At 42.0% G+C, this 13398-nt stretch overlaps 1 protein-coding gene across 1 annotated transcript in view; it reads left to right on the top strand.

The window, feature by feature from the left end:
• Dner (delta/notch like EGF repeat containing) overlaps nt 1-13398 on the top strand; it is a 317628-nt gene that overhangs the window by 158066 nt on the left and 146164 nt on the right. The window contains exon 5 of the mRNA XM_074071918.1: nt 1878-2023. Coding sequence (XP_073928019.1) covers nt 1878-2023 — 146 coding nt within the window. The remainder of the gene's footprint in view (nt 1-1877; nt 2024-13398) is intronic.

The raw sequence follows: 13398 nt of genomic DNA, 5'->3' as shown, positions 1-13398 counted from the left end.
CACTGGTCTTCATGTCTGTTTTTGTGCCAGTACCATGCTGTTTTTATTGCTACTGCTTTGTAATATAGTTTGAAGTCAGGTATTGTGATACCTCCTGCATTGTTCTTTTGACTGAGTATTGCCTTGGCTATTTGTGGCTTCCTGTGTTTCCATATAAATTTCATGGTAGATTTTTCGATCTCTTTAATGGATGTCATTGGAATTTTGATGGGAATTGCATTAAACATGTAGATTACTTTAGGGAGTATCGACATTTTTACTATGTTGATTCTACCAATCCATGAGCATGGGAGGTCTCTCCACTTTCTATAGTCTTCCTCAATCTCTTTCTTCAGAAGTGTATAGTTTTCCTTGTAGAGGTCTTTCTCATCTTTTGTTAGGTTTACACCTAGGTATTTGATTTTTTTTGAGGCTATTGTAAATGGAATTGTTTTCATACATTCTTTTTCCATTTGCTCATTGTTAGTGTATAGAAATGCTAATGATTTTTCTATGTTGATTTTATATCCTGCTACCTTGCTACAGCTATTGATGATGTCTAGAAGCTTCTCAGTAGAGTTTTTTGGGTCTTTAAGGTAAAGGATCATGTCATCTGCAAATAGGGATATTTTGACAGTTTCTTTACCTATTTGTATTCCTTTTATTCCTTCTTCTTGCCTAAGTGCTCTGGCTAGGAATTCCAGTACTATGTTGAATAGGAGTGGAGCTAGTGGGCATCCTTGTCTGGTTCCTGATTTTAGAGGGAATGGTTTTAATTTTTCTCCATTAAGTATAATGCTGGCTGTAGGTTTGTCATATATAGCTTTTATAATGTTGAGGTACTTTCCTTCTATTCCTAGTTTTCTTAGAGCTTTTATCATGAAATTGTGTTGGATCTTATCAAAGGCTTTTTCTGCATCTATTGAGATGATCAAGTGGTTTTTGTCTTTGCTTCTGTTAATGTGGTTTATTATGTTTATTGTTTTTTGTATGTTGAACCACCCCTGCATCCCTGAGATGAAGCCTACTTGGTCATGGTGAATAATCTTTTTGATGTGTTGTTGAATTTGGTTTGCCATTATTTTGTTGAGGATTTTTACGTCAATGTTCATTAAGGAGATTGGCCTATAGTTCTCCTTTTTGGAGGTGTCTTTGCCTGGTTTTGGGATAAGTGTAATACTGGCTTCATAAAATGTGTTTGGCAGTTTTCCTTCCCTAATAAAGGTCATTCAGTGATAAATATGACACAGCAATGACACTACAATCAATATTCATTCAACCATGATTAATCCAGTTGTGTTAGCCAAAATTGCCCATTTTGCTATGTGTATAAAATTGATACATATAGCAAATAAGTGATACACTGATATGCCATTAGGTGATCAAGTAAGCCTTCATTAATAAACCCAACATGGAATATGTACCTGTATTGCATGCCTTCCTGTGGGGGAACTGGGGCTGCTGGGAGGGCTGATAACAAGATGGGGCCTTTGGGATTTCCAACAGTTGTAACTATCCAGCAAACTCAGGAGGAGGAAATCGGGCAAGTTGCTCCTGGGAGAACACCAGCATTCAAAAACAGAGATTGAATTCTAAGCTACAGCACAGAGATGGAATTGAGAGACCAAGAGTAAGAGCAGGAGCAAAGGGAAGGATCTGAGACAATCACAGAAGGGCCTGGAGCAAGTTTTCCTTGGCCTTGGTGGTTTCCTGAAAAGGTAGGGAACACTGGTCCATTTTAAAGACCTGAGGTCCCAGTAAACAGTAGACGTGCTTAATTCCATTGTGTTACCGCGTTTTGTTTTGATAGATTCCAGTGCTGCCAAAGTGGAATTTGTAGTCATGTAAAAAGATTGTTGGTAAAGCTTTACATTCCCTATTGTCCTATTTCCTTTTAGGTTTTGTGAATGATTCTGTCACTAAGTCTATTGTGGCATTGCGTTTAACTCTGGTGGTGAAGGCCAGCACCTGCATGCCGGGGGACAGCCATGCGAATGTCATGGAATGTTCAGGAAAAGGAAAATGCACCACGAAGCCATCAGAGGTAAGGGAACACCAGGTAGTTTGTGAATATATATTTACATAAATAAACACTACCTGAGTATGTATGTATCTAGAGCAAGGATGAGGAGGGAGGTATCAAGTGCATTTGCTGAACAAGCTTTTCAAATTTCTGGTTTCAATTATGTGTTAATATGCAACACATAGATGTAAATCTCCATGATTTTTAAAGTCATTGTAATAAGTTTAGGCACTGATCTTGCTTTGGCATGAAGTAGAGCTCATATCTGGTAGCAAATCAAAAGAAATGGAAGAAAAAAGGTGAGCACACTTACTTGCTTATCAGTTTCTGGAACTCTTGCCTGCTAACATGATAATTTCCTCCTTAGGCTTCACATATAAGAGAAAGAGTAGAGAAGGAATGGAGAAGCAGCATAGAGGAGAAGGCTGGCCCATTGTTTTAATCTTTGTGGAGTCAGCATCATAAACACTAGGGAACCTGGGTGCTGTTCCCCATTTTCTTTAGTAGCTGCACTCACATGGGGCAAGGGCCTGAGGATAATTTCCTCTTCTGCTTCCTAGTCTCTGCTCAGTGACAGGAATTCAGCAGTTAGACCATCAAAGGACCATAGCAGTCACTGGGGCCAACCTCCTTCAGTGTAGGGCTCCATGAAGACACTTTTGGCAGGTGGACTCGGGAAGAGCCCTAATGAGATGGTCAATGCTTGTTACGAGATCCTGTTCTGTTAGGGGTCATCCATTCCTCTTGCGTCTTGCTGATTCTGTCTTGGCATTTTCCCTTTATTTTTCTCTCTCCAGTTATACACATTCTTTCCCTTGAAGTTAATGTTAAGTGAAAGTGGAATCCCCAACCCCCAAAAGAGTGTGATTTGTATTAGACTGATTTTTAAGGGCAGCACAGGTACATTTTCTTGGATAATGCTGGCTCATTGGGTAACAGTGCTGTGACATTTGACAAGTGAGGAGGAGTGGACTAACTGACAGTAGGAATGTTGGAAGGAGGCTTCAACTACTGCTTGCCATCTTGGAAAACTGGGATTTTCCTGTCTTAGGTACAATATGGCAATTGCTTAAGTATACCATTTTCCTGTTGGGGAAAGTTGGGGAGGGTTAACATAGCTGGAAGAAAGACAAGGAAGCAATGGGGACTCTATTTGATAAGGAAGTCCAGAAGAGATGAAGAAGGAGGGATGGGGAAAGAGTACCAGGTCTTTAGGGGAGATACACAGATCTCTTACTGTCCCCAAAGAACCATTTAGCCCTAAAAAAGACAAGATCAGCAAAAGAGAAGCATCTCAAACGAGGAGTGGAGGGCCACTCCTGGAATTTTTGACTGATAAAGTGGTAGAATTAATTGTGAGCTTTCTTTTCTAATGGCTGGTACTTTTGGGGAAACTTTTAATCCACAAAGCATTGTCTTAAAGCACACATATGGCGGGCATGCTCCCAGCATGCAAGACTCCTCTATAGGAGAGCTCCAGCCAGGAGACTCAGCCAGGAACTCAGAATCAACTCATTGCAAAGGCAACAGGGGTGTTTAGCACCTGGCAGGTAACTTGGCAAACCTTGCCAAACATGAAAAAATGACTCAAAACCTTAGTGAAGAATCCAGGCTAATTTTAGCAGGCTACTTCAGAGGAAGCACATCTTGGTTAGGAGATCAGCTTCTTTGAAGAGTTTCTGGCACCTTCTGAGCTAAGGCCTCCTTCTGACACTGCCACCTCCCAGCACCGCACCAGTTGTCTCTAGAGCATGGAGTCTCTGCTATTGTTGATTGTGCATTTGTCTTTGGTGGACATTGTGGCCACTAACCGTAACAGTTATTGCAATTACTCCTTGGTGATGCTAAGTTAATGGTCAGGCTGGCACCGATACATTCATTCCAAGACCACCACCTTGGGTCACATTTTTATCTTGGAAAGAAACACCTTAAATGACTCAGCTATCTACACAGAAGAGGGGGAGAAAGAAAGGTGGTTCATCTTTTTTGTGTGTCTATTTGAGTCCCATGACTTTTAGTAGCTGTTGTTAGAACAGTTACAGTGACTTAAGGGTACTTTGTCAGCAATAAAAACCCGTCATCATCCATCTTTCTTCCTTTCTTCCTTCCTTCCTTCCTTTCTTTCTCTCTCTCTTTCTTTTCTTTTCTTTCTCTTTCTCTTCTCCCTCCCTCCCTCCCCCCTCTCTCCCTCCCTCCCTCCATCCATGCCTTCTTTTCTTTCTTTCCCTTCTTTTACTCTCTTCTTTCTTTCCTTTCTTTTACTCTCTCCTAAAATAAAGAGTTACATAGTCCAGCCTTTCACTCCATGCAAGAATCTACTCCATAGCACAAAACAAATAGAATTGTATTTGGCGATTTAATTTTGTTGTTTCTAATCATTTTTATGTCTTTTTATTGGATCATCCATCAAAACAAAAGCAATTCTGTTATTTCCACACCACTCTTATTGGGTAATGGAATTCATTTCTTCCTTGTCAGATGTACTTTAGTGAAGGGCTATTTCTCAATCCTAGGCTGATGAGTGGCTGGGTTAGAGCTTCAACTTGCTGTTCTTAACTTTCTCAATGAAACCCCAGCAGCACAGCAACTAAGAGATAGCATAGATAAATGGGACCTCATAAAGCTAAAAAGCTTCTGTTCATCAAAAGAAATGGTCTCTAAACTGAAGAGAACACCCACAGAGTGGGAGAAAATATTTGCCAACTATACATCAGACAAAGGACTGATAACCAGAATATATAGGGAACTTAAAAAACTAAATTCTCCCAAAACTAATGAACCAATAAAGAAATGGGCACGTGAACTAAACAGAACTTTCTCAAAAGAAGAAATTCAAATGGCCAAAAAACACATGAAAAAATGCTCACCATCTCTAGCAATAAAGGAAATGCAAATTAAAACCACACTAAGATTCCACCTCACCCATTAGAATAGCCATCATCAGCAACACCACCAACAACAGGTGTTGGTGAGGATGCGGGGAAAAAGGAACCCTCTTACACTGTTGGTGGGAATGTAAACTAGTACAACCACTCTGGAAAAAAATTTGGAGGCTACTTAAAAAGCTAGACATTGATCTACCATTTGATCCAGCAATACCACTCTTGGGGATATACCCAAAAGACTGTTACTCCAGAGGCACCTGCACACCCATGTTTATTGCGGCACTATTCACAATAACCAAGTTATGGAAACAGCCAAGATGCCCCACCACTGACGAATGGATTAAGAAAATGTGGTATCTATACACAATGGAATTTTATGCAGCCATGAAGAAGAATGAAATGTTATCATTCGCTGGTAAATGGATGGAATTGGAGAACATCATTCTGAGTGAGGTTAGCCTGGCCCAAAAGACCAAAAATCATATGTTCTCCCTCATATGTGGACATTAGATCAAGGGCAAACACAACAAGGGGATTGGACTATGAGCACATGATAAAAGCGAGAGCACACAAGGGAGGGGTGAGGATAGGTAAGACACCTAAAAACCTAGCTAGCATTTGTTGCCCTTAACACAGAGAAACTAAAGCAGATACCTTAAAAGCAACTGAGGCCAATAGGAAAAGGGGACCAGGAACTAGAGAAAAGGTTTGATCAAAAAGAATTAACCTAGAAGGTAACACCCACGCACAGGAAATCAATGTGAGTCAATGCCCTGTATAGCTATCCTTATCTCAACCAGCAAAACCCCTTGGTCCTTCCTATTATTGCTTATACTCTCTCTACAACAAAATTAGAGATAAGGGCAAAATAGTTTCTGCTGGGTATTGAGGGGGTTGGGGAGAGAGGGAGGGGGCGCAGTGGGTGGTAAGGGAGGGGGTGGGGGCAGGGGGGAGAAATGACCCAAGCCTTGTATGCACATATGAATAATAAAAGAAAAAGAAAAAAAACAAAAACAAAAACAAAACCTTGCTGTTCTTAGATACTGCACCATTCTGAGAAAGCGCTCTGTTCTTTGAAACGAAGCTCTATGCTTTGTTGTAAGAGTTAATTCTGGTTTTACTTTCCCCTTACAAAAATAACTTGACTGTTGGGCACTATGTCTGTCTTTGAACTTTGTCCCCAAGGTGGTTAGGCTACTAGCTGCCATTTATTTGAAGATTGATCCCTTGATTATCTTACAGGTAAATGTCAGGAAGTCTGCACAGGGCTGTTTGCTGGCTTGTGTGTTAGGCCTTCTGAGATCCAGATTAGATTGCACGGACCTTGTCCCTCAGGTCCAAAGGTTCTTATTAGTTAGGATTTTTCCAGAGAAATAGAACCAATAGGATGGGTGTTGGAATTGGCTCATGCAGTTATTATGGAAAATCCATGGGGGAGGCATACAGACTCAGGAAAGAATTGTAATTTGAGTCTAAGGACTGTCTGCTGCAGAATCAGGGAGGAGCTGACATTCCAAATGAAGTGTAGACCCCTTCTACTGAAAGAATTCCCTCTTGCTTGGGGAGGTCAGCCTTTTGTTCTGTTCAGGCCTTCAACTGACTGGGTAAGGCCTACTCACATTATGGAAGCAATCTACTTTGCTCAAAATCTGATTTAAATGTAGCTCTCATCCCCAAGCATGCTCACAGAATGGCCAGAATAATGTTGGACCAAATGTCTGAGCACTGTGGTCCAGCCAAGTTGATACATAAAACAAACCATCACAAGATTCTCTTTTTTCTGATTTTCTATTGCGCATTTGAATCCCTTGTCCACAAAATTGAGGGAAGTTTTGAAAATTTTGTTTGCTAAGAACAGCCGGAGTCCAATGAGAAAAAGTCATCATGTAAGCTCCTCACTCACACTCCGGTGGGCAATCGGGTGAGGCTGATGTGAAAGTAGACTGTGGACAGTAATCCTGGAAACAGGCTTTGGGGGCATGCTCATCACAGCCCCATTCCAGCTGATTCCCTAGAGCAACTACGCAGCATCTTTTCAGTCAAGGATTGCTGTCCACCACTTCGAGGTCACTTGTAGTGAATAATAAAAGATCAATACTGAGAAGTGATAGAATGAGTCAATAAACTTGCCATGACTTTCCAGTTTTTTGGCCCTAGTCTGAACTGATGGGTAAATGGGATCAGGTCTCCATTCTTAAAGGGTCCCTGGATATCTCCCTAGCCCTTGCTTTTGGAGTTCACCATCCTTAGTCTGTTAGAATGAGATATTAGCTACCACTGAGTATTGAGGATTTGCTTTGAGAGACAACTGATCTGTCATCATCCTTGAGCCCTGTAGAGATGGTGTCTTAATTTGGCCTCCAGGGTGGGCCTAGGCTTGAGGAAGTGCTTCCATGCATGGCTCCTGGAGTCCCAGTCTTGTGGTTCTTCCCTCCTTGTTCTTGCAGTATGAGGCATGGGTCTCAGGAGTCCTGCTCTTCCATTCTATACCTGGATTCTTTCAGTTGATTTTAGCTTATGGGAAATGCATCACTAACTGGACCAGTGGCCTTATCCACTGCTTGACAATACTTGCTGTCTTTCTTCTATAGCTCATATGGTCTAGGCAGGAGACAGTATCCTTCTAGAACCCTGTCTGCCTTATATCCGCTCCCCTCTCTGCATCTCCCCTCCCCCCATTAGGAATGCCCATGCTTCTTTGTTAGGGCTCTCAGGAAATTTCCATGTCTTTGGTTTGTTCATTTCAGAGCTGTTCACAGAACAGGGTGATGGGCATGCACAGGTAGGCTCTCCAGCTTCTGAGCCCAGCTCCACCCATAATCATGCATTCCTTGGCTCCCTTCCTATCCCTAAGGTTTGGGTCATGATGTTCTCCCTCTGGAGGATTAACCTGCCTAACTGCCTGCAGCTCCCCCCAACCCTACACCCCCAGTTCTCCCACCTCCTCACCTATATTTCAGGCTCAACTCAAGCTCTTCTTGCTTTCAGAAGCTGTCCCTAACCCATAGTGCAAAGTTGCCACTCCTGCCAAATCTGGTAGCATCTTCTTGATTTTATGAGACACGTGACTTTTGATTTACTCTTTTGCTTTGTTATGTCCATGGTTATTTGCAATCACTTCATTGCAGAGTTGTTGTGCACTGCCAGGGGACCAGTACTTCCCTATGGTCTGGGGGTGCAGGTTTGGTCTGGCAGGACATGGCCTGTCTAGAGGGAGTTGGAAAGTCTCAGGGTCAGTGTGCCACCTGAGTATCTCAGGGATTAGAGCACAGTGTGGTACATACCTGGAGAGGTTTGCCAGTGTGCTCTGAGAGCCCGGGAAATATCCGAGTCAGATGCAAGATCACGGAGGGCTTCCCCAGGGAGTCTGGGATGGTGGGCTTCTCCCATCACCACTAGGGTCTGGGTCATTCTGTATCATTGTAACAACTCACATACTTCTTCCCATTCAGGACAGCTAAGAAAAGAAATACAAGAACAAAAATATAGTAGGAAGTGAGTTCTCTGAGCTTTGAGTTGGAAGTGCAGTTTGAGTTTTAAATTTGATAAGTTTGGAAAGTCAATATTAGATTCAGTTTTTAAAAGAGTGAGTCATAAAATATTCTCTGATCTAAGACCATCTCACAGACAGTAGGGCATAGAAAGTTGTAATAATTCCTCAGGACCGTTTTAACAGGTAACACAGCCAATCCTCCAACATTTCAAAAAAAAAAGCTTGTCAGAGTAATTTGAACTCCCTGAATCTTTGCTATTGTCTTCCTGGTTTGAAACCATTTGCAAAGCTCTCTGTAGGTAGGTTGTGGCAAAGTGCAGAAGGCTAGAATAGATGTAATAAAAAGTGAAAGGACTGGAGGGTGTGGCTCAAGTGGTAGAGCACTTACCTAGCAAGCACTGGGTCCTGAGTTCAAGGCCAGTACCATCAAACAACAACAACCATAACAACAGCAACAACAAAACAAAACACCCAAAACCAAAACCCAGCAGCAGGGAGTCAGAAGAGCAGACAGGAAGGTACCTCTTTAATGTTGTGCTTGGTGTGTGGTGGGGTCAGATCACCAAGGCTCTGCCAACACTCTGGAGAAATTTCTCCCTGAAGTAGAAGATGAGACATAAGCAGAAAGGGTGCCAAGTGGAATAATGGATGAGACTAGCCTGATGAAGTGGCATTCCAGAGAAAAGAAACTCATTTACTCTAAGACTGTTTTTTCTAAGAGAGGAGGCAAAATTTTTTTTCTTGACTGAATAAATAGCTCATTAAAAACTTTGGAGCCAGAGAATAGATGCTTTGAACCTAAGGCCAAAATGAAGTTGCCTGAGATACATTTATTTGCCAGTGAAAAAGGTGGTCTTGCTCAGATTTCATTTACACAAACTGCCTGTGTACCTCAGAGAGCAAGTACTTTTATGAATAATAAAAATAGTAAGTATTAGAACACATTAACCCTAGAGATTGTAAAAGTAAGTGCAGCCCAGCTGTCACTTTTTTAATGGGTAAAGGATAAGCCCATGCAGAGTTTCACTGACTTGTGTTTGAATTATAATTCTTGGTTCTAACATAATTAAAAAGCCATCTCTGCATTTTATGTGATAGAACAGAAGGGTGATCATATCATTGTCTGCACAAGAAATATGGCAACATATTTGAATCATTTATTATAAATTATTTAAGGACACGATTGTAAAATTACATCCCAAAGTACAGACGTTTCGTGTTTCCATCCAGTATCAGCATTTTGCAGAAGGTTGAAATGTATCTCCTCCACTAACGTTGTGACGTGATGGTGGCATTCCAGATATATTAGGACGAGGACTGTATCATTAATGACATTTTCAGGATTGTAGAATTTAGAGCGGATGGTGATTTTCAAGGCCTTTCTACCTATTTTGTTTTTAAACACCAGGAAAACAAGTTGCAAGGGAGATTTAAGACATTTGCTGAAGGCCTAACAGTTAATTCATAGCCCAGGCAGGACAAGTGTGACAGATTTCTGGACTTTTCTTCTTCTTGCTGGGCCACCCCACCTTCCCTCTCCCCACAAGACATGTCTTCTTTTAGGATAGTCAGAATTACAGCAGGCTTTATCACCAGTCCAGTGTCCTCAAGGAAAGTTTAACTGTTTACAATGGGGGAACCAGACATGGAATAGAAACACAAGTTTTGTTTGATCGGTTGGTTTTGCCTTGTGGCATTTTGATGCAGTGTTTTCAGGCTTTCACGTGACATGAATCACACCGGGACCTTGTCACACTGTAGAACCTGATTCAGTGGGTCCGGGGTGGGGTCTGAGGTGAGGCACGGGGGTGCCACCTTTGATGCCTTGGAGATGGTGACTGCTGAAGTGTTAAAAGTATTGGTCTTGTGACCTCTCAAGAAACTCCACAACTCTTTCCTGATGTTCCTTTCCATATATTGTTCTGGGGACTAAACGCTCTGGACTTCGTTTTCTCTAGAGCAGAGTTTGAAAAAATGATGCAAAAATGGAATCATTAATTTTGGAGAGAGAGAAAACTTTCAGGTGTGGCCAGGAGCAGGGTGTGCTAACTCTTCATCTCCTTTTGCTGCAATTTGAAGGCTTCGCAGAGGAGGCGCTCACTTCAGAACCACAGTGGAGACAGAGAACTATTGTTCTTAGATTTCAAATCAACTTTTCAAGCACAGTAATAAGGCTGTGACGAGGTTTTTATTCCCGAGAGAAGAAAATCACCACGCTGGAGCCTGGCAGCCTCATTTTCCTTGTTCTCCTCTTCCTGAAGTGCTAATCCTCTGTCCTGTTGTCCAGTGCACAACAAGCTGCTGGGGATGTGGCCCAGCAGGTATCCTCTTTGGGTTCTGAAACCTGCTGTGTGCGTGCTCCCTGAGAAAGGGGTTATTTCACTTATCATCTTGGAGAATTCATTTATTTTTCCACGTTTTCATTCCCTCAGCAGGTGTGTTGTGAGCACTAAGATGCACTGGACACGGAGCCCCACCTAACCAAACCTGGGTGAAGACACAGATGTGGTCCCTATTTGCCTGATGCTTCCAATGTCAAGTCAATGTGACTTTAGACCTTGACTTGACCCTTATCTGATGTCCCCAAATGTTATAACCTCCCCAGCTTTCTTCAGCCTCTGATTGCATGTCTAGCCAATGATAGTTTGAGGCAGTTTGGTATTTCTTTCAGATTTTGAGGGGGAAATCCCTACTGTCCTTTCCCCACCAAGATCTTCTACTCTCTGCAACCCCTTCAAATATGGCTTTAAATATAAATGGAGTCAGCTGTTTTTCCCTAAGTCTGAGAGATTAGACCTTTGATTTGACTGCCCATTTCTTTATGACCTCTTCCTGGATTGTAAACATTCTTCCAAGTTGTAGTGCATTAGGTGGCTTTCAAATGACCTGTCACATGTCTGCAGATGTGCTGTTAGAGTATAGGACAGCATAGCTTTCTTGAAATTGGAAAGAAACCCCAAAGGGCGCTGGGCGTTGGCTTCTCATAGGTCCACATGGAAGGTTTTCATGGAACCAGCAGTCATGCACTATTTAATGGTGGGAATATGATCTGAGAAGTGCTTTGTTTGTGTACTTACACAAACCAAAACAGTTTTAATGTCACTGGGTGATACAGTTATATGGGATCACTGGTATACGAGGCCTGTTTGACCATAATGTCATTAAAGGAGCCAGGCCCATAAACAGCGTGGTGGCACATACCTGTGATCCCAGTACTAGGGAGGCTGAGGCAGAAGGATAGGAGTTCCAAGCAACCCTGGGCTATGCGGTAGCAAGACCCTGTCACCAAGTAAAACAAAGCAAAGCAAAATAAGACAAAACGCCATTTGTGCCACAGCACTGTAGTTGAGAGCTACTGGTCCTGCTGAGCAAAAAGAACTTCCTCGTCAGTCTTCCATGCTTTCATCTTTGAACTTGACCCATTTCTGCCTTCCGAGTTACAGACTCACTTGAAGATGTGCTTAGTAGTTTTATTTACCACGCTGTGTGGCACTACCTTGCAAGTGATTTTCAGATCTTTTTGGTCTCGGGACTCTTTCACATTCTTTGAAATGACTGAGGACTCCAATGAGCTTTGGCTGAGTGGGTTATACCTATTGAGATTGCCACATGAAATAAAACCTGAGGAGCTAAAAATATGCATCAATCCACTTAATTAACAAACCTGTCACGTTAGCATAAATGATACCTTCTAAGTGAAAAAATGACTCTGTTTTTCAAAACAAAAAGTGAGTGAGAAGAGTGGCATTGTTTTCATTTTTACAAATCTCTTTAATGTCTGTCTTTAAAGGAGACAGCTGGAGTTTTACATTTGCTTTTACCCCTAATCTGTTCCCATGTGTTGTTTTGGTTGAGGTCTAGGACGAAAATTCAGCCTCATACAGACAGACACTTAGTTGGAAAAGAGAGAAAAGTTTTAATAGTCTTTTCAGATAGTTGTGGATATTCTTGACAGTACTCCGAAACTTGACAAGAAGTGCATTCTTTTGTTGTCTTTTTTTTCTACAGTATTGGAATTTGAACTCAGAGCCTTGCTCTTGCCAGGCAAACACTTTCCCACTTGTGCCATGCCCCAGCAATTTCAGCCTTTGTTGTTTTTCCAATAGGGTTTCACTTTTATGCCCAGACCTGCCTGGACTTCGGATCCTTTTATTTGTGCTTCCCACGTAGCTGGGATGGCAGGCTCCCACCACTGTACCCAGTGGCTTATTGATTGAATTGAAGTCACATGAACTTTTTGCTGAGACTGGCCTCAGACTGCGAGCCTTCCAATCTCCCCCTCTTGAGTTTTAGGTGTGAGTTCAGGTGGTGGATTCTTAAAGTTTAACTGAACGTCGATGAAATTTGAAGCCCCATCAGTAAACTTGTATTCTGTTACATTACAATCTATTGGTCTGTCCTGAGGTTGGGATCTTTTAACCACTCACATCACTCATATGGAAAATATTGGATCACTGAGCTCTATAGGGTTGCCAAATGTTGACACATTTCATGATAGGATATTTTAAAAAATCACATTTGTGATTAATATCCTCACCAGTCTCATCAGAAGAGTCTTTAAGTACTGGGAAACTGTCAAGTTCTTAATGGAAGAGAAACGCTTTCCAGAACTGTAATCTGTCTTTGACAACTCAGATTTTATCTCTGACAACAAAAATGGTTGGCTATTTCCATTGAAGTGACTGGCTCACTTTGTTAATTTGAGTGGAAATGTTTGCTACGTAGCCAAGGTTGGGTAAGTAGAGTTGTCTTTTAGTCATTGTCTGAAGGGAAAATGGTGGAATAGGAAAGGCAGTTGCCCACATGTGTTTTCTGGAGGCAACCACTAGACTCCAGTGGCAGCGGAGGTGTTTTGTGTCCCCATGTGCATGAACGCTCACAGGTCAAAACATCCTACCAGCTCCCCTTTCACCTCGTCATCAAGGACATTCTGAGGGCAACTGACATTTCCCCTTGAGAATCGGGATGGAGGTCAAAATCCAGAAGAACTACTCTCAAGCTGTGGTTTCCGTGCTTAT

Source organism: Castor canadensis, chromosome 4 (assembly GCF_047511655.1).
Source record: "Castor canadensis chromosome 4, mCasCan1.hap1v2, whole genome shotgun sequence".
Lineage (NCBI taxonomy): Eukaryota > Metazoa > Chordata > Mammalia > Rodentia > Castoridae > Castor > Castor canadensis.
Note: the sequence above shows the minus strand (reverse complement) of the source record. Positions and strands in the feature narration are given on the sequence as shown.